General features: G+C 32.6%; 2 protein-coding genes across 6 annotated transcripts; both read left to right on the top strand.

The window, feature by feature from the left end:
* Positions 1–1,826: 1,826 nt before the first annotated feature.
* On the top strand, positions 1,827–3,840 carry LOC128160301 (uncharacterized). The gene has a single exon (XM_052823593.1). The coding sequence runs from the start codon at positions 1,830–1,832 to the stop codon at positions 3,552–3,554; it is 1,725 nt and encodes a 574-aa protein (XP_052679553.1). The 5' UTR covers positions 1,827–1,829; the 3' UTR covers positions 3,555–3,840.
* A 6,122-nt stretch (positions 3,841–9,962) lies between these two features.
* Positions 9,963–20,638, top strand: LOC128159154 (uncharacterized). 5 transcript variants are annotated; one of them, XR_008240121.1, is made up of 5 exons: positions 9,991–10,020; positions 17,982–18,029; positions 18,166–18,308; positions 19,075–19,146; positions 20,514–20,638. XR_008240121.1 is itself a non-coding variant. In XM_052822209.1 (5 exons), the coding sequence occupies exons 1-4, from the start codon at positions 17,537–17,539 to the stop codon at positions 19,144–19,146; spliced, it is 375 nt and encodes a 124-aa protein (XP_052678169.1). In that variant the 5' UTR covers positions 17,239–17,536; the 3' UTR covers positions 20,514–20,619. The 5 variants fall into 5 exon arrangements, 1 of the variants encoding a protein (XP_052678169.1); XR_008240123.1 differs by lacking the exon at positions 20,514–20,638 and adding an exon at positions 20,078–20,401; XR_008240124.1 differs by lacking the exon at positions 17,982–18,029 and adding an exon at positions 17,113–17,199 and having other exon boundaries at positions 9,992–10,020.
* The last annotated feature ends 4,775 nt before the right edge of the window (positions 20,639–25,413 follow it).

The raw sequence follows: 25,413 nt of genomic DNA, 5'->3' as shown, positions 1-25,413 counted from the left end.
TGATTGGCCTAGGTGTTTGAAAGTGAAAAACAGCACCACAGTAGTTAGGCTACAATGTAGAATAGGTAGTTTTTCGTTCCTTTCAGAGGAATTTTTTTTCGCCTCTGAGTAAACGTAATCCGTAATGAAATTAATCGATTTTCCGTGAAATGAAAAACACCGTAAAATATACTAACACCGTAAAATATACTAACACAGGAAACCGTGTGGACTTAAAGACGTTTACAGTTACTGTATTACCCTTCCTTAACAATGCATTTCATGTGAAATCTTGGAGCTTATCATCTATCTAAAAAAGATTGACCTCTAAAATGACCTAAGGAACGCGCATGTCGGAGATATCAGTATTCTAGTGCTTCTAAGGTAAAGGGCTTGCTGATTTCACGAAATTTACATGGTGTTATTTTGCTAAGTTTTTTTTACACATTCTTGAACTTGACAAATGAATGTAAATTGTTTACATATGATTAAAGAATTTTTGCTTACTAAAAGATACGTAATAATCGCACCAGTGATGGGGTCAATTACTTTTCAAATTCATCAATTAAATTAAAACTACTTCAGTTTTTAAAAAAATGCTTTTTCCTAGTTTAGATGTTTCAAAACTCGAAGTTGTTTATAATCAACAAACTGCATCACCGAGAGGTAAAGTTTTCTTCGTGTAATCAAATACTTACTGATTATTCCGACAATACATATTAATTCCTACTTATTGAGTTGATTTTCTATAAGTGTACGATATAGTACATGCAATATATTATAAGTTTATTCAAAAAATTCCCAAATTCCATCAGGTGGTCAAATAATTGAGTAATAAAAACAATGCATATGAAAGTACTGTATGTGATGTTACCTTTTTTGACAATGTACTTTAAAGTTGAACACTACTCATCAATATGCATCAATACACGGGTATATATCGTCTTCGTTACACCCGATTGCATACCTGAGAATCGTGACCTACATGTATTTGTAGTAATATTTGCATTCTTCAGTGTCTCTACCTGTGATAACACAACGTATCGATTTTGTACAATACATTCCAATAAATTCAAATGACGTATAATAGGGGCAGAAGTGGGGTTTTCTGATTAAAATTCAAATACGTGATCGTACAATTTCTGCAAATTATATAAACATAAGTAATACGGAATCATTCTTTGAATATTATGAGGTGATGATGTCTGTCGGGCATGATAAAATCTATCACAAAGCCCTTCGTGATTTGATCACACCCCGACCAAAATTATAATCGCATAATACCCAAACAGCGATTCCTTATTCCTTACTTACCTATGTTGTCTTTAAAGTTTGCGGTTTTATTCCTTGTTTTACGCGCATTTTCTCTTTGTTTATAATGCGCTGACATGTCTATTTGATGAAACTTTTCACCTAGGTAGGGATTATATGGTAAAATTTGATAATTTCGACGTAAACGAAAAATTCGGCGATGTAAGATGGACAGAAGTGAGACATATTAAGTAAGTTTGGAGAATAACTTCTTTTCCGCGAGCCTGAAATTTATGGAACGTATGGACCAGGTGATCCTTACATCATAGTAAAAGTGACTTAGCAGGCATACAGTAGATGAAAGTTTGAAATCATATCCTTGGATATGAAATACATGTATTTGTTTTTAAGTTTCTTCTCTGAGCGATAAACAGGGTTCGTACTGAATTGGAGATGTCACAACTTTTTCGAGGTCATAAAATTTGTCTTTCTATTATTATGCAGGCCCTAAATTTAATCATATGAATTCAAACAATGAAATATCAAGTTTACTTATTGGCTATTGTTTTGATATAATATAATGAGACATTCTTTCAGAAATGACAATGGCTGATGAAAAAATACCCGACACAGCCCAGCATTATTTGGTGTGTGGCACAGAACTTTGTGAGAAAAGCTGCCAGATTTACTGCAATGACTGTCACCAACCAATGTGTGAACAATGCAGAAATGAACATCAGAAGAACCAAGATACCAAGAACCACGAAGTGGTCCCTTACAAACAACGGAAACCAAAACTTCCTGTAGAAAAATGCAAGTTCCACCCAACACGAAATATAGAAATCCTTTGTAAAGACTGTAACATGCCTCTATGTTTTAAGTGTGTCGTCAAGAAAGGACACTCTGGTCATAAACTTGAAGACTTGGAAGAAATATATGCAGAAAATTTTAAATGTTGCCAGGAAGAAATTTCCAAAATCCAAAAATTTTTTATGTCAACTTCCCAAAACTTGAAAATGGAGGTACAGGAGGATAGAATAAATATAAAAAAGGTTATGAATGACATCAGAGATTCTATAAAGGCTGATTCCGAGTCCCTCAGAGAGTTATTAGAAATGGTTACTTCAAAAAAATTAGAAGAGGTCAATACGATAGAAAAATCCATTATAGCAATGCTAAATTCACAAGAAACAACATATGACGAGTATATTAAATATCTTGAAAATCTTGACAAAGAGTTGTCAAGCTTCCTGTCATTAACCAACATTAAAGAATTATTTTCTGATGAATTTGAAAATCTAAAAACCAAATCCATACCAGACACACCTAAACCAGTCCTTCCAGTATTTAGTTCTGGACAGTTTTGCGATGATGACGTTTACAAGTTACTTGGAAATGTATATATTCCAAATATTAAACCCGATAAAAGAGAAATAAAGCCCATGGAAAATTCTCTTACATTGTTAAAATCTACAGATAAAAGAAAGCAAGAAGACAAAGAGAAGTCTAACGTGAAACAAACACTGTCATCCTCTGTCAGCAATGTCAAGAAGTACACAGTACCACATGCTGACAGTGTATTTCATTTGTCACTGGGTAAATCAGGCAGACTCTGGGTCAGTGATAGTCAAGGTAAACTTCTCCAAACAGATCTACAGGGAAATCAGCTTCAGAAGATAACAACCAATGGTAAAGGTGAAGGCTACCACACAGTCACACAGGACGGTGATCTGATCTATACAGACAAAGTAAACAGTGTCATCAATAGGATAACATTGGATAATACAATCACTGAATTCATTAAAACAGGAGAATGGGTACCACTCAGTATACATTCCTCACACATCAACGGGGACATACTGGTGGGAATGTGCATGGGTAGAGAAGGTAAAGTCACGAGGTACAACAAGACAGGGACAGAAATACAGAACATACAGCGAGACAATGAAGGACAGAAACTTTTTAGTGCTATACCAGCCTATATTACAGAAAATATTAATGGTGACGTCTGTGTATCAGACTATCACAAAAAAGCAGTAGTGGTAATGAATAAATTAGGACAACACAGGTTCTCCTACACAGGTCAGGGGTCAGGGATTCTTCCCTATGGAATATGTACCGATGTACTCGGTCACATCCTGGTGTGTGATAGAATCAGTGACACAGTCCATCTTCTGAATCAGGACGGTCAGTTCTTGTCTCTACTACTTACACCACAACAAGGGGTAACGTGTCCCCGTAGTTTGTGTGTGGATGATGAGAACAATTTCTGGGTTGGACAAATCTTCACCAACACAGTGACAGTGTACAAGTATCTACAGTGAAAATAACATATCCATACAATAATTTGGTATTATGTGTTGTGAGACAATGGAACATGAACACAGAGTTAGTGTACAAGTATCTACAGTGATCATTGCTTAACATAAAACAACTACACATGTGTTTGTATGCGAGACAATATACATCTATGATCTTCCTATGTAAATATAACTCCAACACCGTGACATTGCAAAAAAATATTATTAACATTGCTATGCAATCGTGAACAATGTAGATATATAAATAGAAACCTGATTAAACTTTCACAAGAATAATTGTGACGTCATAAACAAGGCCTTTTCCGGTAATTGTTTTTAACACTGAGCAGATGACACTTTTTTTAAATAGAAAAATATGTCCACAGCCGTTGCCCGCAATGAAATTCACATAATGACTATATCATGTGACATTACATAAAATATTAATTTTGTTCTGGGCGACGGCTTCGGACACATTTTCCTTTTCAAAAACCTATGCCAAAATGTGCCATTTTTCGTCATTTTATTTTGTTATTATCACGAAGCAGATAGCTGGTACAGTAAATCATAAATATGATAAAGTGTTGGAGTCATTAATCTTTTTGAAAACAGGATGAAATTGTATAACTTGGTACTTTATATACATACGTGCTCAAGATAGTTGATGCGTATTTTCATAATATTTAAACACATATTGAAAGAAACTATACCTTATTTTTTTCTTTTTAAACACCCAAGAGAGCAACTTTATGGCAATAATTCTTCAGAAAAAATAGGATTATATTTTCTATTATTTTTACATACCCTATTTACATTGATGAAGTAAAAACCTTCTAGAGCTCCCTTTAGATACACCTTAATTTAATTAACAAAAATCAGAATGCATTCTTGTTTTCAATTGGGTCAGTCTAAATTGGTACAATGTATGCACAATTTAGAGGGAATGGGGATGAGGCCGGGTCCCCTATTGACCCATATAAGTGGTAGTGGTATACAGCCTCGTGTTTTAAAAGAAAACTGAGTATACACTTGGTTAGAAAAAAATATACATGTATACCTGTCAACGAAACCTTTTGATTTGGTCATCACTTTTCCGTTCAATTAAAATTTGCTCTCTATGAAGCCTACGGAAATGTCAGAATTATAGTTAGAATGCCTTCTCCCCTTTCAAGAAACAAATGATACATTAACGTTTTTAAATTCTCGTGTGAGGTTATGCTATATTGTGGTTCAATTTTTTTTATGTTGATATTTTAGTCTGGAATTTGACTAAATAAATAAATTTTAAAAAATCAATAATAATGAAATTCAATTTTATCAATGTTATCTTAAAGGGTACCTGCAGCCCAGCTGATGTGAAACATATGTTAAAGAGTTTATTTACCAAAATTTAATGCAAAAAACCGCATCGAAATCGGGGCAAAAATAACGGAGTTATGCCTCTTCAAAGTGGCTATTTTTACCTGCTTTGGGAAATCTAATCAAGAGAAAACAGAATTAGGCGATAACGAGGCTTCAGCGGAAGTGACGTCACGAGGTCAACATTAGGGAAATTTCCTTACAAAGCTATACAAATTAAATTCGATTTTTCAGCAAAAATGATTGATATAGGTCTGATGTTTTGACGTATCTTGTTATTTTAAGTATTGTAGATCTAGAAATTTGTATCCGTTATTATTTTATTACAATCAGATTTCTTTTTAAAGGATTTTAAAATTTGTTATTCTCGTCGCCTTTTTACCGATGAATACGATGTCTTAAAACGCTTACATGGGCAAATTTATGTTCATTATTCATTTTTTGATTACATAATATCCTTTCACCCACGAGTGATCCGAGATAATGACACAGGTAAACAGGTAAACTAACGAAGCCACTGCTCCAGACACACGTGTATCTGGGGTATGTATACACAAGGTACACGAGTCTGGTGAACAAAGAGGGGGTTTCACACCTCTGGATTGGTAAATTGATTTGTGTATAATTAGCTACTCAATTGTTAAAAGATAAAACAGAAAAATAAATTTAACTGTGTAAAATCAAGCATTCGTCAGCTAAAACATGTGTATAGTCCGTCAATCAGTGATTAAAGAATCATGCATGGTACTATTAAATAGTAAAACTAATGTTCGAAGTAAATGCCTTTATTGTTACTTATCTAATCAACTTAAATAATGACCAAATTTACAATTCAGCAATTGAAACCTTTTTTATGTGATCAAGTAATTATTTCGGAAGTAATTACGTTGGTCTTTATAATTTCTTATTTAATAAAGTGCAACTTTCTTTCGAGCGCAATGGTCAGAAATTAAACGCTTTATAACTCTGTATAGCTTTTAAAAATGGTAATACTGACAGCGAATCATTATGAAATCTAAATAAACTGGAACATTTTGACAAAGGATGTAGGCCTAAATAAATGTAAAATTAAATTCCATTATCGTATTTTTAAAAGAATACGACACAGACTTAATCATGCAGCCATCTTGGACTTTCGCCTTGATCCGTTTATAATCCCGTGTTTGTTTGTTAAAGAATGCATACTATTTTGATTGTTATTGGTCCGATATCAATATTATTGAATAGTCGGGCAACATCATTTGTAATTTTATGCCTTATACGAGGAATAGACCCCGAGTTACCATTTACGAAATATCATTATGTATTATCAATATTATTAATCAGTTAATTATGTCACTGAGAAATCATTCGAAAAAATGACAATATTAACAACATATGTTTCTTATAACAATAATGCTTTGATTAATTGTCATTTTGCTACATATGGTGTGCATTTATATGTAAAATGTGTTACACATTTGACGAAATTCATGAAGTAAACAATTGTCCGAATTCGGCATTTTTGTTCGATAAAATACGGGTTTAACTCAAACAACAGTATATAATTAGTCATCCAGGGTTGATAAGGAAATTAAACAACAGAAAAAAATGTTCATATATCGATAAAACAATGCAAGAAAACGAACAGTTTTCATACGATATTCCTGTTTCTCATACAGCGGCGTTGACCCCGTGACGTCACAGTTTATCTCGCGCCAAATCGGCTTGATTCAAAACTCGTTCAGGTGTGAAATCGGGTTTTCCCCAAATATCTCGAAAACTACTTATGCGATCGCTGTAAAATTTTCAGGATGATGTTTCTACACATAGATCTCCATTATATCAAAAATTGACTGGCACTGCAGGTACCCTTTAAGGTCAATTTTATATCACTTTTTCTAGGAATTTGTTATTGATTCACTAGTACTTTGAGAAGCTTTCTTGCAAAAAATTAGGATACCTGATCAGGCATTTCTGCAAAATACTAGAGTAAGCAATTTCCTATAAAATCTTTTTGAAAATACACTTGAATTGCTGATATAAAAATTTAAAAACTGATATACATGTATACAGCCGGGGATAGAGTTTGAACTCACGATCCATGGAACCAACTGTTCTAGCAGTGTGCGGCCACCGCTCTAACCACTCGGCAATCTAGGTTTACAAATGCAAAAAATAAAAACTCTAAATTATTTTAACAATGATTATAAATAATAAATTTGATTGGAACTCTTTATTACGAGGAGATACAATAAAGATACTCGAGGAACGTGTCGTCTAACCTTAATCTAAAATACACAAATTCAGTGTGGTACCTTCATTTTTGTATTCTTTATTGAGTCATCAAGTAGTAGAAAATCATCTGAATTTGACAAATGTAAAACAAAAGTACATGTTATACATTAAAATAGTGATCCATGAACAATTGCGAAAGTTTTAATGAATTAGGTCTACGGAAATATAACTAATTATTGAATTAATAAACACATCCCTGTTTAGGTTATATGATTTTACAGGGTTTTTTAAAACTAAATAATCAATATAAGTGAATAACTACAATACAATGTCTTTTCAGAAAGCCTAGCAAGCCGCCAATGCACAAATTAAAATCGTTTCGATGTCCTGATAGAGTAGCTTGTTCATCCTTGATTCATTTTCATATTTTGACCCTTTTGCACTGATAAAACGCTATTTTTCTCCCTTAACAATTTAACATGCAATGAATTTTTTTAAAAGTATCAAATTTTTTTCTCAAATTATGATAGACTTGTCAGAAAAATCTTATACATTCAGAAAATAAAACAAAGAATATGGGTCTATTATGTAAAATGTGAGCTATGGCATGAAATAAGCTAATTTTAGGCAAAAACTGGGATTCATTTTTTCCTTGACTTTTTATGAAATATAAGATAAATTTGCCAACATGTGTCGATGGAAATATTGAAAAATTGTAAAAATATGTTTTCGTAACAAAATGAAGATATCCTAATGCACAAGCTATCTGGAAATTTTGGTCTACACTAAAAATAAGGAAGCTAAAGTGACGGAACTCTAAAACAAATGAGTTAAGAAAAATATGTTCGATAGAAATATTGAAAAATTGTAACAATATGTTTTTCACAACAAAATGAAGATATCCTAATGCACAAGCTATCTAGTAATTTTGGTCTACACTGGAAAAAAAGGAAGCTAAAGTGACGGGACTCTAAAACAGATGAGTTGAGAAAAATGTTCATTTTCTTCTTAAAAAACCTTCCGGCACAAAATATAGTCCCTAGTAAACTCTGCAAATATGTAATTTTTCCTTTACTATTTTATTCAAAATAGTTAAATAAACTATTATAAAAAAATGAATTTATGAGTAAAATTAATATACGGCCCATAGTTTGCAGAAACGAGGTAACCCAAAATGGCTACCCCAAAACAGAGGATCGAACCTCTTTAACAATGTAAATGATACATATTGCAAAATAATAAAAAAAAACAAAGGAAAAGACGTGAAGGAGTGATGACGACAATTGTTACAATATATACTGCTTTCAAAAGGGGATGTACACCTAATGGATGTCAAAGAAAAGATTAAATGGTTGGTATCTTATTGTTCGTATGTTGCATGAACAGAAACGTCATGCTTGTTTTCAAAACGAGAGGATCTTAATATCGAATATATGAAGGAATAGTTTGAATGGTCACATTTTATGTATTTGTTCAATTGACAGTTAACTAAGAGGTTAATGGACCATTTACGTGCAAAATGTAAAAAAATTATAACTCACTTATGTCGCTGAGATGCGAAAAGTCAAGTCGATGTACAATAATTATTGTACGAAGACGAAATGCGATGGTCAACCAATAAACCATCAAATCCACAATGAATCTAAAATTTTAAGGTATGATTTGCTTAGCTATTATAATACACAGTAATTAAATAAAGGAAAATCCTTATATTTTATCGTTTAAAGTTTGTTATGTTTTTATATGTGTGTATTGAACGACACCGAGCCGTCTTAAATATACATGTATATGGCCTTAATTCATTTTGTTGCAGATGACTTGAAATTTGACATATACAAAATTATTATGGTATTCAAACCAGGGACTATGTGTATTGTGCTTCGTATCTTTTATCTTAATTTTGTTCTTTACAACGTAAAATTTCAATACTTTAAGATTTCTATCACTGTCCCAAATAAGAAGATCAGATAAAAGACTGTATTACCAAATATTCAATATATTGGTTATTCAGACATCTTCTCACGTGTTAAAATGCCAAAGGTGTAATTAGTTACTCTGGCACAGGCATATCGTTGTTAATTGGTGAAATATATATATATATATATATATATATATATATATATATATATATATATATATATATATATATATATATATATATATATATATATATATATATATAGGTATGATAATTTGGATTTAATTTTTACTATCAAGGCCTATAATGAAGTTGAAATGAAATGAAATGAAATGCTTGATTTATAGAAGCATATATATGATAAACAAGAAACAGATTGCAAATGTTAAGCCCAATGTTCTTAGGTTTTTTTCGACTTTCATGATATTTATTGATCTTCTACACAACCAAACGATCATACATACTTAGGGGTGATCGATTGGGTTCACTCAAACTAAAAATCGACGGCAAGTAGTGAATTACTTACTAGTCCGTCTCAAAATTATTTGACAATGACACAACACTGATCGATACAAAATTAAAATCAGTCTTGAAACAACGTTTCTAATTGGATAATGCAAACGTTTATGGCACCAACAAGCGCGTGAGGTTTCTAACCCCGTCAAACTCTGCCTATTAAGTCGAGGGTTTATGTCAGACGGAGTAGATCAGAATCGCTTGCCATGGGGGGGGGGGGGGGGTGTAGAAATTGGACTCCACTGCTGTGTTTGTATGTTCTGGTATACTGCCGGATGTAAACGTTGGAAAGAAATTTGATTTCATGAATCCCGGAACATCGACCCCATAAACCGGATTTAAGTATCGAAATACATGTAACACGTTCTAGAAAAATCAAGTTATGAAATAAATGTACATAACTACATTGTATATAAATAGAGAAACTAGTAAATCGATTTCAATTAGCAAGGAGGAGGCAAGGTGGAAACATACAAAGAGGTAAAAGAATTACCCGTTAATATTAATATTATTATTATTATATATCAAAAAGTGATATATGATTTCAAAAATTAATGAGTTTCAATCTATACATATTTAGTAAATGATTCATGCTAATGGTATGTACAATGTTCACAAATAATTTATATAACGTTGCTAATGCACTGGCGATATTTCAAGAACAATCCGTCTGTTGGTCGAATTTGCCGATATCCCACTAGACTCAGTAAAAATCGGTTTACTGAAGTATAGAAACAAAATGTAACATTTTCATATTTTAAAAGAAATCTCTATTCAAAAGTATTTTAGTGCAAATAACAAAGATGAATAAAAGTGAACTCTGGTTCGTGATAATAACAGTAAAATCCATGTAAATGTCAATTTGATACTATGCAAAATGTAATTTGAATTATGCCCCTTGTACAGACTAACGTCGTATAGGAGTTATAATACTTAAACAAAACTCTTAAAATTATTCGTTTGTTATCATATTGCAGTACGCAAAATCGTTGAGTAATCAATACTTGATTGTGCAATCAGGCATTAAACTGAGCTGTGAAACTCTGGGAATTTATGGAATTAATTTTGTCATTTCGTTTATACATGTAATATATAGAGAACTAGAGCAGAGCTCGTGGCAAAGCCACGAGTAGGTCTTCCGTTGTTGCTGCGAGATGAAAATTTATGTGATTTGGTGTCTAACGATTATAATGACTAATGACTAAAATTTCACCTCTGCTTTTGTTATAAAAACGTGCTGTGATTGAAAGCCTGTATAAAGACAGGAAGAAAATGTTTTAGGAAAACTATTTGTCGAACACAGTTTGTGTAATTGTTTTGAAAACTCTTTAAGGCCCTGTCACACAAAGTTGCGTTCCCAGTGCGTGTTCACGGCGTTGTAAAATTAATGGAATCGACGTAGGATCGCAAGGAAAATTCAGTAAGGCGTTCTTACAGAGCTCCCAACTACGTTTCCACAGAGTTCTACTTGGCGATTGACTGCCCTCTCGCTGGGTATCCGCCGAGCGCTCATGACATGCTAGGAGTTTTTACCGCGCATCCACTGCGTGCACATGCGCTGTTGGAGACTTTACGGCGCTGTCATGGCGACCTTACTCCACTTCTACGGCGTGTTTATCGGAACGCAGAGCCACGGCGCGTACTTTGTGCATGTTCAAAGTACGCGCCGTCGCATGGCGTTCTAAAATGTTCTAGGCTAGGATATCCCACCGCGGCGAACGAAGATGCCGTTGAGTTGTTACGGCGCTGTAGAAGACTCTAGTTCGTTTACCATGGCGTTTTACATTATTCAATTACACAGCGGGATCGCTGTGAGGACGCAGCTCCAGTGTGACAGGGGTTTAAACAATGAGAAGTTTAACGGCGAGTTAAATTTTTCAGGGTAGCATGGATTGTTTTATATTAAATGTACTCATGATTCATGTAAGGAAATGTACGTAAAAACGTGCATAAAAAACACGTAACTTCTGTAAATAAATCTTTCTAATTTTTTGAAGACTATGTGCAAGTTTGAATTTGTTTCGTGCTGTCAAAATTTGGTAAATAGCCAAAATTGATGGCATCTGTGTAAATTTATTCAGGGCTGATATTATTTGATAATACGAGTAGACTTGAACATTTAAAATAATAATCAGCTATCTAAGATCATCGGGAGAATATATGCATAAGTGAGCGCCTAAATGTTACTCCTGATATACAGACACCGCTATGTAACGTAAAATTTAATAACATTATTTACAGAAATGAATATTACTTTTCCCTACGATGCGATAATATTCAAAATCCCTATTTTTAAGTCAGTTTTTTCTCCTTTATCGGATCAACAGTTATTCTCTCGGAGAAAGTTTACGTATGTATTTTAAAAAAAAAAAAGGAGAAACTTCAATAAAAATAAGCGGAAAATAATGGTGTTACGGTTTTTATTTTCAGTTAATTTAATTAAATGTGACAAAGGCGCATATTCGGTCGGACTTTTGGTAACATGTACATGAAGTTTTGATGCAAGTTCCATTTTGTTTTTTGTGGTTTTTTTTTTTTTTTTTTTTTTTTTTTTTTTGCTTTTCTCTGCTTTATCATAAAGATATATAAAAAAAACTACGTACATGTCACAAGCAATATTTGCCTTCTCTATTTATCTTGTATTTTAATAGATTGGGTAATCATTGATTTGTTGACCTAAAATTAGTATTCCACTGGCTGTAGCTAACCTTGTAAGTAAATTAAGTTGCATGACATCCTCATACCACACAACTTCAATAAAACTTGTTTTTAAAAATCAATTTTCATATAATTAGCAATAAAAAAATCCCCAAGAACACATGTCCATCTCACTGAAGTGTAACTTTGAGAAGCGCATATTTTTTTGGAGGCAGATATGTTGCTATATTATAGTCTGTAAGTCAAGTAAACTAATCTGTCCTAACTTGCAATACTTTGATGATTTCTATGGCGACCACCTGCATAGCATAATGTAGTCGTATTTCATAACATCTAATTCCAAGAAAACATTACATTTGACTTAAAACTTTTAATTATAATATATATTATTCTGTTCATAACTATATATAATAGAAGTTTAGCGTGTTCGACATGTTAATGTATTTTAGCCACGTTCTCAGATTACGATCCCGCACCTTTAATGTGAAAATGAAAGTCTTGTTGTTTGAAAATTGACCACTTTGAAGAAAGCACCCTTCGAACTGTTGATTAATTACATAACAATTGATGATCTGCAGCCATAAATAAGCTTGGGCTATATATGTTCTGAGCTGTTTGCGCTGTTCAAAGTGACACAAGATTTTCGGTAGCACGTGGCGATTGAATTTACGCAATAAAGAAAGTTGAAATTTACAAAGACTGACCGAATAAAAAAACGGGTGGGAAAGAGAAACACGCTCAGGAGAAAATGTTACACATAAGAAGTCACTATCAAATGATTTTCGACAGATCTGGAATTTTAAAAAACGAGAGCACTTGGCAGCGGGGCGGTGGGAGGGCAACACAGAAATAAGTTCGTTTTCACAATGAAACTAACGACCATGTAGAAACACTACAGAAGTTATTAATATGTGACCGATAGAATCTAAACAAAACTTGTTTCAAAACTCATGTGAATATTCTTTAAAATAATCACCAAATGCCTTAATTCAGGGCATTCTCTTATCGTGTCAGCACCTACCGCAAACATGGCACTTTGATCATAATTTGATTCGATTTTTTAAATTACCTTGTACACTGTCGTATAAATCAATGCTAAATCAACTGTACGAGTTAAATAAATTTATCGGTTCATAATAGTTTAAAACATAATAAAAATAGTTGCGTTCGTACAAAATACCAAACATGCACGCGTGATAAGGTACATGTAGAGGTCACTTGCGCGGGATCTCCTCGGACATGTGCGAGGGATGATCACTATTTAAAGGTTTGTGTTGTTGTTTGTAATTTTGTTGTTGATTGAAAACATTATTTGTACAGTTTTTAAAACATTTAAGACTTACGAACCAACCATTCAAATATGTCTCACGAGTATTTCCGATTTGGAGTAATATCGCTTTTATTAATTTTCAAAACGACTTTTTAATTTACTCTCCAATGTTTAATTTAACTAAATACAAAATGAACAAACTTTTATAGCATAAAATTAAAACAGTGTACAGTGTATTAACGCTATATAAACTCAAACACGTTCATATTCATGTAAGTGTGCGGGTGCGAATCTTGTGTATTAGATAACCCTTTACCGATAGGTAGTGCAGCCGTGGCTGATTTCCTCGGCCGCGGGCGAAGGATAGATTATATAAAGGTTTAACGCATACACACGCACAGCTCAGAACCTAGGAAGATTTGAAAAGTTTGCAATTTAATGACTAAATTCTATCAAATAGAAATTCTTTTTTTACTTAAAACCCACAATTGATATATATGTCTAATATTGCATTAGATTGAGAATGGCATTGCTTTTATTAATTAACTGAACGATTTCTTAATTGACACCAGGCTTGGGGTAATGCTAAATGTAATGGTAATGCATTACAATGCATTACATGTTTTCAAAGTAATGCTAGTAATGTGTAATGCCTCAAAATTAGCATTACAAGTAATGCTAATGTAATGCATTACTTTCCAAAATCTAGTGTAATGCTGGCATTACATGGCATTACTTTGCATTACTATGCATATTTATACATGTTCACTTTAAAAAATGTGATAAATAAATGAATAGTTGAAATTGAATTTGATTAAATGTATTTTTAAAGGAGAAATAAAGGTTTGTTCTTCAATTGGATTAAACGATAGGGTGTCAATTTAATCCAATTGAAGAATAAACCTTTATGTGTAATCAAAACTGAAATAATTATTCAGTTCGCAGCTAGATTAACTCATATATGAGAGACGCAACTCTCGTGTATTAGATAACCGCTGACCGCTAGGTAGTCCAGCCGCGACCATGGTGACCGATTTTCTCGGCCGTGGGCGAGGGATAGCTTACGTAATAATACACATCTCTGATTCAAGGTGGATTTTAAATGCATGCAGTATGATAACTAAAATGTAATGCATTGAATTTTTTTTCAATAAGTATTTTGTGTTTTACTAGAAAAGAAAAAGAATGTTTTGTTTTTCGATTCTCGCCTTTAAGGATTGTGCACTATAAGAACTAAACAACAATGACTTTAACTTCTATAAAAAAAAAGCATGTGTTCTAATTTTTTTCTCATGAATTAAAGCCTCCTGTATAAACCATCATACTTTCTGTGGTAACTTTTTGCCAGTTTTACGCGCAAAGACTTTCGTTAACTTGTCAAATGAAAGCAGGTACATGCTAACATGTAAAGCTTTTTACACTCAAACTACACAAATCACTTACAAAAAAACATTGTAACGACCTTTATGAGATCCCAACACACAACTTTTCCAGCGACAGCAATATCGAAATCCTAACCGTGTTTGAGTTATTAAGCAAAATCTTTTGAGGGCTATTGGCCCTTAATTTAAGGGGCCAGCCCTTTTTTATTGGTGTCAAATGAAAGCCCTTAACATTATGCACAACTTTTGTTCTATATGTATTTAGGAAATATTTCAAACTAAAAAGTTACGAAGCTAAAACATGAGAAAAATTTCGCTATTTTTAAAACATAGATTTCGATTGATTAATTCGAGTGGAATAATTGGAAGAAACTAAAATCCAAAAATCAGAGGACAATAATCAAAGTGTCAATAATAAAGATTTTTAACTATAAATTATTTGCTACGGACCATTTCGGAGCCTTTGTCTGGAAACTAACGCCCCTAAAATTTTAGAAAAAGGGGAATAACTCAAAACCGGAAGTTGCGATTTCAATTTTTTTTGTGCTCTAGAAACCTAATGCAATTTACAATATACCGTGAAAATTTGAATGAAATCAGATGACAAACAAAAAAGTTATTGAGGATTTAAAAACGTCTAGAAGAAGAAAAATTATAACTAGTAGACTAATTGTTCTCGAACAATTAGAGGTCTTTCCACCTCTTTGTTTTCTATGTTTGAAATAAGATTGATTCAATAGAATAAAGTTTTTTTTTCTGTGTTACTTCATAAAAAAAAAGTGTCAAACGATTAAGTTTGCAATTTTTTAATGCTTGACCTTGACCTTTGACCTTCATGACATTTTCATCTGACAAGGTAGACGCTTCAAAACCAAATGGCCCGATGTATCTATGATTATTGATTCAAAAGTTATTTGTGTTTCTTTATTGAATGTTCGAAACCTTCAGGGGCAATAACTGCTAGAAAGGGACTTTGGACCCTGTCGGTATGAATAGATTGGAGAAGCGTCTAAGTATACTGAATACATTAGTAAAAGTTTCAAGTCTCTATCTCTAATGGTTAATGAGGAGTTGCGATAACAAGCATTTTGTACAATAGGGGCAATAACTCTATAATTATTACATGGTAAGGGTCAAAGGGTTATATTTTGAAATGTCTTAAGATGTCCTTCTACATCCATGAAAAAGTTTTTCTCTACCATCCTAAACAAAAGAGATACAAAAACTCATTAATTAAGAGATTTTCAAATGACCTTGACCTTTGACTTTTATGTTATTTTGTTTGGCCAAGGTAGATGCTTCCATCCCAAGTGGTCCGAAGTCTCTATGATAAGTAATAAAAAATTTTGAAGTGATTTTATGGAAATGTAAATACTTTTAGGGGCAATAACTTCTAGATGTGGACCTCAGATCCTTTCGGTATAAATAGATTGAAGAACCGTCTATGTGTACTGAAGACATCAGTAAAAGTTTCAAGTCTCTATCTTTTATGGTTTCAGAGGAGTAGTGATAACAAACATTTCGTACAATAGGGGCAATAACTTTGTGTTTATTCAAAGGTATGAGCCGAAGGGCTATATTTTAAAATGTTTTAAGATGTCCTAATACATCCATGAAAAAGTTTTTCTCTACCACCCTTAACAAAAGAGATCTAAAAACTCATTAATTAACAGATTTCTAAATGACCTTGACCTTTGACTTTTATGTTATTTTGTTCGGCCAAGGTAGACGCTTCCATCCCAAGTGGTCCGAAGTCTCTATGATAAGTAATAAAAAGGTTGGAAGTGGTTTTATGGAAATTCAAATACTTTCAGGGGCAATAACTGATAGAAGGGGGTCTCAGATCCATTCGGTATTAGTAGATTGAAGAACCCTCTAAGTGTACTGAAGACATTGGTAAAAGTTTTAAGTATCTATCTCTTATGGTTTCAGAGGAGTAGCGATAACAAGCATTTCGTAAACAAGGGCTATAACTTTGTAAGTTCTGGGGGTTATCAGGATCAGGGTCATTTGGTATTATAAATTTAAATGGTCAATTACATGAAGAAAAAATTGTTTCAATATGTCTTATAATAAAAAAGGTGTCCCTTGGAAAATAGAAAAGAAAAATAATAAGAATAAAAAACATAAAGAAAACAAAAGGTCTTTCACCTGAAAGGTGGAAAGACCTAATGAAGAAGAACCATCAGAATCAGTACAAGGTCTTCCGTTGGAAACGGAAGACCTTAATAATACAGTAGATACCCCTTTTCTATATTACAGCCAGTATCAGCTCGATACTCCAATATCAGCTTAAGGGCCGAAGGCCCTAGTGATGACATTGATCAAGGGCTGATACAGTTTAACAAAGTTAGAAAAAACCATAAACTTGAAAAAAGATGATTTTAAATATTGTTTGAAAGAAGTCTGTATATGTATCAAAAAAAATGAGATCTTACCGTTTTACCGAACTTGTAGCTACAGAACAGGAATTTCCCCAGCTTTTAAAATTAACTGCTCCAAAGCATTTCTTAGTATTTGAATTTTTCAACTGCATTAATAATATCGACTTTAACAAATGTTTTATTGCATAAAAAAAAAGAAACCAAAAAGGGCAGAGGAGTTCCGCAAGGTGTGTGATACGGATCTGTATCATCCCTAGGGCTGTTAACCTTTATCAGCCCCTAAGGCCAATACGAGTTTAGTAATGTCATCTGTATCACATATGCCAAAAAAAATTGTGTTTAGTTCTAGGTATGTAATAAATATTGATATAAATCTCAAATCAAAGAAAGGATATAAAAACCTATCACAAAGAGGTAAAAGTCTATTTTTATCTTATTACGTCACTTTCCCCACAGCTGAAAGTGCAAAAATGAAAAGTAGTGGTAAACAATGATCGTTCATTGACGAGCTAATGTTTTGAACATATTTAGGAAAGTTTTCAAGCAAACTTATTTTTTTTATTCGAAACAGACGACTAATTAAAAAAAATCTCAGATAGTGCGTGCTATATCAGAACTATCAGTTTAGCCGATAACCGGTCTTAGCCGTTCCAGTAGTATGGTACATGATTGTCTCGCTAATTTTGCTATTGTATTGTTGCGTTGCTGGAACGTAACAAAAATACTGTTAATACTGCTATCTTTCAGAAAACGTGCCATTGCTTAAACACAACACAATCGTGACAGAAAAAGAAAGTGAGTGTAAAATACTGTTAACGCCATAATATAAGGAATGTTGTTCATCAGCTTGTTTTCCCAAACGCATTGCGAACGGCAGTGACTATATGAACATCAACCCATGTATTTGGCGCAATTCTTTTTTATAATACAGGTGGCAAGATGAAACAGCTCCTGCTTTTGATGGCTGTCGTCTGCCTGACCCACGTGACCTGTAACGAACCTCCCTGTTACTACGTCTGCTGTAACGCTTCCTGCTCAGTCAAGTGTAGACAGTGCTTCCAACGTTTGAATGGGGTATATTCTAATTAACCTTATGAACTTATCAACAATACGTATTTTCAGTATTATTTGATATTTATAAAAAGATGATGAATCAAACAACAGTCTTTCACTAATATAATAAAAACATATGTTATTCTTCCTTCTACCTTGAATTGACAGTATGTATTATGCGTTTTAACCACTTTGATATTACATGCATATAATATCATTATTGAGGACGCTTACATTTATAGGGTTTTTATGAAACAAATTCAGCAAAGCTTTTCTAATAACAAAGAGTTTTATGTAATAAAATAAATAATAATAATTTGAAAGTATTTTCAAAACATTTACCTCTATCGATGTATCTGAAAAGTCTATAGCGTATATTTAAGGTTTCCAAATACCACATTCTTGCCACGACACACACACTTTGTGGTAAATTTACGTCATTATTTATGTCCTTCCACTAACGCATACAAACATCATTTTTTAACATCATACCAATGCTCATCTTTTCATGCAGGCACAATTACATAATGATTTAAAAAAAAAATCCATGCAACAATGAATTTTATTTTTAAATTATGCGAAAATAGTTTAACACTAATTGTTATATCAAATCAAATGATATGAAAACATCTTATATTTATGAATTTAAACACACAGAATCGAAACACGAAAGATTATATAATAGGTAATTATCGACATCGTCGAAAATTTGGACGGTTTTGAAATTTCCAATTTGTTACAAAAGTTTTGCAAGTTTATTACCTTCCAATCTATTTCTTTTCAACAGAAAAGACAAAGTCCACATAAGCGCGGTTTCATTCAACAACGCCGCATGGAATATTGCTGTAACCAGATCTAGGTATTGAGACGTCTTTATTTTATGCTTATATCATCTTTTGTGTATTTCCCTCGTTATCTACTTTTTCCTTGTGATTTCTTACTTGCTTCGATGCTTTCTTATTACATCGGTTAATAGTTTTTGGGAGTTGATTTTTAATCAACTCTCCTATGCAGTCACTCGCGGACAAACCGAAAGTGAAACAGTGTTTGGACCTCAGCACAAATCATTCCTCCTGACAAGACTTAGTTCTTGAAAATAATTGATGAATTCGATGTAATGTACTGCATGCAAAAGCATTGTTTTTCAAGGAAACTTATTTACAAATACCTTAAAAATAGTCAGATTTTAAATGGTAAGAACAATTTAAATATTCTTTGTAGTCGTATGTATTCCTAAGCCAGAGTTCAATATAGTCTCGTTCAACTCGACGTCCGGCTGTCTCCGTAAACCCTCGTCGGAGATTTACGGTCAGCCGAGCGTTTGGTTGAACGAGACTAGAGTTCAATATTGATTGGATCCATACAATTTTAGAGAAATATATCTACCACTGATACATAGTTTGATTTGATTTTATCTTTAAATATTATTTAACATGATTCATATGAAGGTGTCTCGACATTCTAGTCGAAAAAGTTCAAAAATTCATATTATAGAAATATGCGTAATTCAAATTAGAAACTACGTATACATGTACTTGTCATGCAAAATAACATATCATTGATTTTAAAATAAATAAACATCGACAAAATCAACTCCCGTCAGTTCTTCAGTACTTTGATTTTCAAATCTACACAAAAACATCCTTCACATGCATTAGGTTAATTTCTTTTCTGACAAATTTTTTCTAACTGTTTCTATCTGTTTCCGCTTTTTAGACCCCTCGCCTTTTTCTTTATCTCATTTATACATTGCTTGCATACTAGTAACTAATTTGGTTTTTATGTTGCAGTGCCTAATAACTTGCAATTGGAAAACTATCATTGAACTGTCAACTCTCTAAAGAGGATGATGATCCCGATATTTCATATTGTCTAATAAACTTATCTTGGCAATCTAATGTATTTGATATATCATTTTAAATTAATTTTAAATTCTAATTATTTATTAAACTTAAGTCCCATTGAAGTCTTATACTTTTTGTGATAGATGCTGCATAATAACTTTAATTTAAATGAATGACGAAAATTGACTTCACGAAAAAATCACGACACGTGGCTAGAGAAATTATTTCACGATTTTTCCTCGCTGTTTTAGATTTCTTCTTTTTGAATAAAAAATAATCATAAATAAATTGATATAATCTTCTTATTTTTTAGAGTATCAAAAATATCACAAAATGTAAAAATTGAGGCATTAATCAACCAAACTTGTCATATTTTTTCCAGGAACTGACACTCCAAATCATACTATTTTCTCGAAAGTGAAACAGTGTTTGGACCTAAGCACAAATCATCACCGCTTACAAGACGTAGATCTTGAAAATAATAGATAAATGCGGTGTATTGTATGCATGCTGTACCTTTTGTTTTTCAAAAGAAACGTATTTATAAACCATTGAAAATAGTCAGATTTGATATAGTACGAACAGTTTAATTGTTTTTGTAGTTGCATGTATTCCTACGCCAAAGTTAAATATAGTCTCGTTCAACCAGACGCTCGGCTGTCTCCGTAAATCTCCGACAAGCAGCGAGTCTCTCTTGGTTGTCGGATATTAACGGAAACAGCCGAGCGTCTGGTTAAACGAGACTAGAATTCAATATTGCTTGGATCCATACGTGTACAATTTTTAGAAAAATTTCGATTACTGATAAACAGTTTGATGGAATTAATTCTATCTTTAAATTTTACACAACATGATTCATACGGGGTTTTCTCGAAATTCTTGTCGAAAAAGTTCGAAAATTCATATCATAAAAATGTGCGAAATTCAAATACAGATTAGAAACTACTTGCCGGCAAAATAACATATCGTTAATTTTAAAATTGATAATATGTATAAAAAGCGTTTTTTTCATGAAGTGAGCTAAATTCATATTTCACTTTAATATTGTCGTTTTAGCGGCATATTTTTATTATTTCTGTATATCATACAAGCGTCTAAAAAACTCATTTTACTCAAGGTTTTAAGGTTAACGACGGTAAAACAAACTTTCTTGATAATCTGCTATTTTTTTTCGGGGCAGTTTGGAGGTCCAATACACTATAATCGGGTCGCTGTTTGATGTTCTAGAAAATTTCAGAGGAAATCTGAGCTAATTTTGCATGCACCATTGACAACCTGTTTTAACCTTAAAATCAGCTGAGCAGAGTGTCTTGGATATGGAGGAACCCATATATCTATATAATTCTTGGTTTATGGCGGGGTCATTTTTCTACGGAGGTAATTTCTCTTTATGTTAAACATGAAGAATCAAAGTACTGAAAGTACTGACACGAGTTGATGCTTCAGAAATCAGATATTTATTGCCCCTTTTCTGCTCTCAATAAGCAGAACTTGAAATAAATTATAAATAAAGTATATAGGTATCTTATTATACTAGGCCACAACATATCAAAGATAAAAAATCATGAATCGTGAAAGATCATTTTTTTTTAATTATATAGAGGAGAATATATAAATATTCTTTAAATTGACTTCGACAGAACATTTCAAATTTCATTTTTTCCTTTTTCTTTATGTTCAGAATGGCTAATTTGGGTATTTGTAATGTCTTGCCAAAATTTAAAAGTCAAATATTGAGTTAGAAGAACGATAAAGAGTTTTTATTTCTTTGTTTTGTAAACAAAACCCGAGTCTTGTTATTGCATGTTTACATATAACACTGTGCAGGATAACTATGCCAGTGCCAAGGTGGCATTTTTGCACCCGCTTAAGCTGCATATATCGAACAATTCAAATATGTCATATGATAGACCGTTGCTTGAAGACTTTACAACCACCTTTGTTATCAGTGTATCTTACCTGTCAGGTAAGATATTTACCTTTCAAAAATAAATCCTATAGGAAAATAATTTTTCCCATAGAAAAATCAATATTCCTATAGGTAATTTGAAATTTCCTATCGGAATACAAGAACTTCCTATAGGAATTTCAATTCCGATAGAATTTGATAAAATCCGATAGGAAAACTTAATATCCTATAGGACAACTACATGTCTGAATCAAATTCCTACAGGAATTTCCATTCTCCTATAGGAATATAATTCCTACAGGACTTTTTAAAAATCCTATAGGATTGTCAATATTTCCTGTAGGAGAGTCAATTCTCCTATATCCGATGGGATATTAATTTTCAAAGGTAAATATCTCACCTGTCAGGTGAAACACGCTAAAAACAAAAGTGGTTATATACTCTCTAGACAATGGTCTATCATTTGGTATACATGGATTTTTCCGAAACTGCATCTTAAGCGGGTGGAAAAATGCCACTTTGGCACTGGCATAATTATTTGGCACAGTGTTATATGTGTTTTGTTAGTATGAATTTCCATCAAATGTTGCTGTCTTCTGTTGATAATCTTAATATTATATAGACGGGTGTTCGGCCATCTTGTACATTTGAGGTTCAAAATGTAAACATATATTGAACTGGTTTGTTTTTGCCCAAAACTGACTAAAACAGTTGTCATAACATAAAAAGGCAATAAATATGAGTTTTACTAATTGTTTAGTCTGCAAATTACGCATACAAAAACAGGAAAACAGTACAACACCTTTTTTAAAGCTGCATGATCCGATTTTATATCAAATTTTGTGTACGCTTTTTAAACGATGGTTACGCTAAGTATGTGTATAATAACAGACATTGCGGTAGTTTTCCCGGTCAATTAAGCCATATTTCAATGAAAATAATTATAGTTTTTTTAACAAAACAAACGTCATAAAAAGGGTATCGCGTTATTTCGCCTCATATATAAATTCGCCCCTGAAGTCGAGGTGGGGATGATTGTATTCCGACTTTGACATCGAGTGTTAATGTGAGTTGTGGCAAAACAAATAATGTTAAGTTCATTCATTCGGCCACATTTCATTAATGTTATATATGTCTTTCTCATAATTAAATTTATATAGTTACCTTCTATACCGGTACCTTATTATTAGGTAGAGGGTTGCTATATATTTTTTATTATGAAAAAAATGTGTAACATATATGCCTGTGATTTATCGTATTTACTTCAATGAAAGCAAACCGTCAATATGATCAAATGATGGTCTCTTTTTCTGTCATTCCTTAAATTATTATACTTCTTTTCAGAACCTTGTTCCATTTTTACATTACATTTCAAACCATTTTTACAAAACTACATGGACACAAGATTTTAAAGGGTTTCATAAATTACATGCATGTGACGTTTTTAACTTTTCTCTTTAAAATTCTTTTTTTTCATTTAGAGAAAAAAGTTTTTAAAAACGTCAGTTGCCTGTGTTATATCTAAACAATAAAATGCTTTCTTTGGTGATTCATGGGGGATATGAAGGTGGCGACATAGCAGAAAAAAATACAGTATCCGCGTTAGCGGGTTATGTAAATTTTTTCTGCAATGATCGCTACCTTCATAACCCACATGAATCATCAAAGACACATTTTATTGTTTTTATTTACATCTTTTTAACAAATTAATAAATTGATTGTAAAAAGTAAGTAAAATTCACAAAATTACTGTTAATGTACATCAGTACGTAAGCTAAAAGAAACACCAAAATCCTCTCCATGATTATATTCCGTGCAGTCCATTTTTTCTTATGTTAATTGCTGCATAGTTTTTGACCAATCGACAAACGGGGCTTGTAGACTTCCGTCTTGTTGTTTTTATTATATAGCATTTAAAGTTATTCTACATTCATTTGATATATGAATATAATATACTAATATAAAATTCAAATCATTACACCAAAAAGCCAAAAAAAAAAAAAAAAAAAAATTCTACTCATGTCCAAAATGCACACCATTAACTATAAACTACCATTCTATAGACTGGGTAAAATAGTTTGCCTCTGTTTATCACACCGATTTGTTAAAAAAAAATCATGTTTATGATACTATTTGTTAATCAACGCTGCTCAAAACTATATATCGCCACACACTGACAGTAACTACCACGCTAATCTATTAATAATCTATGACGTATATAAACAGGCGCGCAGTTCCCGATGTGCATGTTGCAGGGCCACACTGACCTTCAACTCGACGAAAGATCAAACCACATAGACCCCCCCCCCCCCCCCCAGCTCTCTCTTGTGCTTCAACTTTTTGTTTTGTCACACTAAAATTATTTCACGTTTGATAAAGCGTAAGTAATGACTTGAATTTGAACTCTTGTGTGGGGAAAACGTTAAACGTCCACCACTGAGCTGAGCTCATCTGCATAAAAGCGATTACAGCGCGGGTATCACTGAAGTTTCATGTACGTCAAATTTAATTACAGCGACATGTTCTTAGTTATGAAGAAACATACTTGATTTGTTTTACTAGTATACAATTTATTGATGGCAACAATAATGTATCCTTAGTATATGAAATGTGTCAGAAGATTTTCCTGAACCTTAATATTCTTGTGCGGATTGATATCAATTAACAAAAAGAAAATCATGATTTTTTGTTGATTAAAATACGATGATAACAAATTTTACCTCCGATAAAAGAAGTCATTCTTTCATGATTCGTTTCATTGCATTTTGATAATTGATGTATTAGTCTGACCATCAATACGAAAGTGTGATTTAACCCAGCGATGGGAAACCGCTTTGCAGTGACTATACTGAGTTGATATACATCAACTCGTAAAAATGACTTATGAGTCTTTTTTCTTAAAATAAGTCCAATTATTCTATAGCTGTGGGGTCAAATGTTATTTTACCTCAAAATATGATCCCCCGGTCATTATTCTACAGGGGTCATTATTCTTCTTTACACCGGCAGGAAATAAAATGTTACACATTACCTGTAGATAAAAACACCATGTATTTTTTTAAAATTGTGGATATCAAATAAAAACTACAACCAGAATTAAATTATTTAAGGAATAAACGAGGAATACGTTGTTACAGGCTAAAATTTGGATAATTATGTGTATAGACCTTATACAGGTCTAGACAACCTCTGTTTGTGGAGGATATATTTTATCCTCTAAAATTGGAGGATATAGATGCTTGAGCCCCCTGGTGGATCTTTTCAGATGAAGGGCAATTAACTCTGTTTTTACATGAGTGTGTAATAATTAGAATAAGAGTTACAAAGTTCCTAAGGTATGCAAACATTTACTTTGTACATGTACCGTATAGCA

This window comes from Crassostrea angulata, chromosome 8 (assembly GCF_025612915.1).
Source record: "Crassostrea angulata isolate pt1a10 chromosome 8, ASM2561291v2, whole genome shotgun sequence".
Classification (NCBI taxonomy): domain Eukaryota; kingdom Metazoa; phylum Mollusca; class Bivalvia; order Ostreida; family Ostreidae; genus Magallana; species Magallana angulata.
This window is presented reverse-complemented; position numbering and strand designations above follow the sequence as displayed.

Bases quoted from the DNA above. Each gene is read 5' to 3' on its own strand.
- LOC128160301 (XM_052823593.1), top strand. From the start codon at position 1,830: ATGACAATGGCTGATGAAAAAATACCCGACACAGCCCAGCATTATTTG.
- LOC128159154 (XM_052822209.1), top strand. From the start codon at position 17,537: ATGTCATCTGTATCACATATGCCAAAAAAAATTGTGTTTAGTTCTAGG. The intron at 17,649-17,981 runs GTAAAAGTCTAT...GCTATCTTTCAG, and splicing joins TAAAAACCTATCACAAAGAG to AAAACGTGCCATTGCTTAAA. The intron at 18,030-18,165 runs GTGAGTGTAAAA...TTTATAATACAG, and splicing joins AATCGTGACAGAAAAAGAAA to GTGGCAAGATGAAACAGCTC.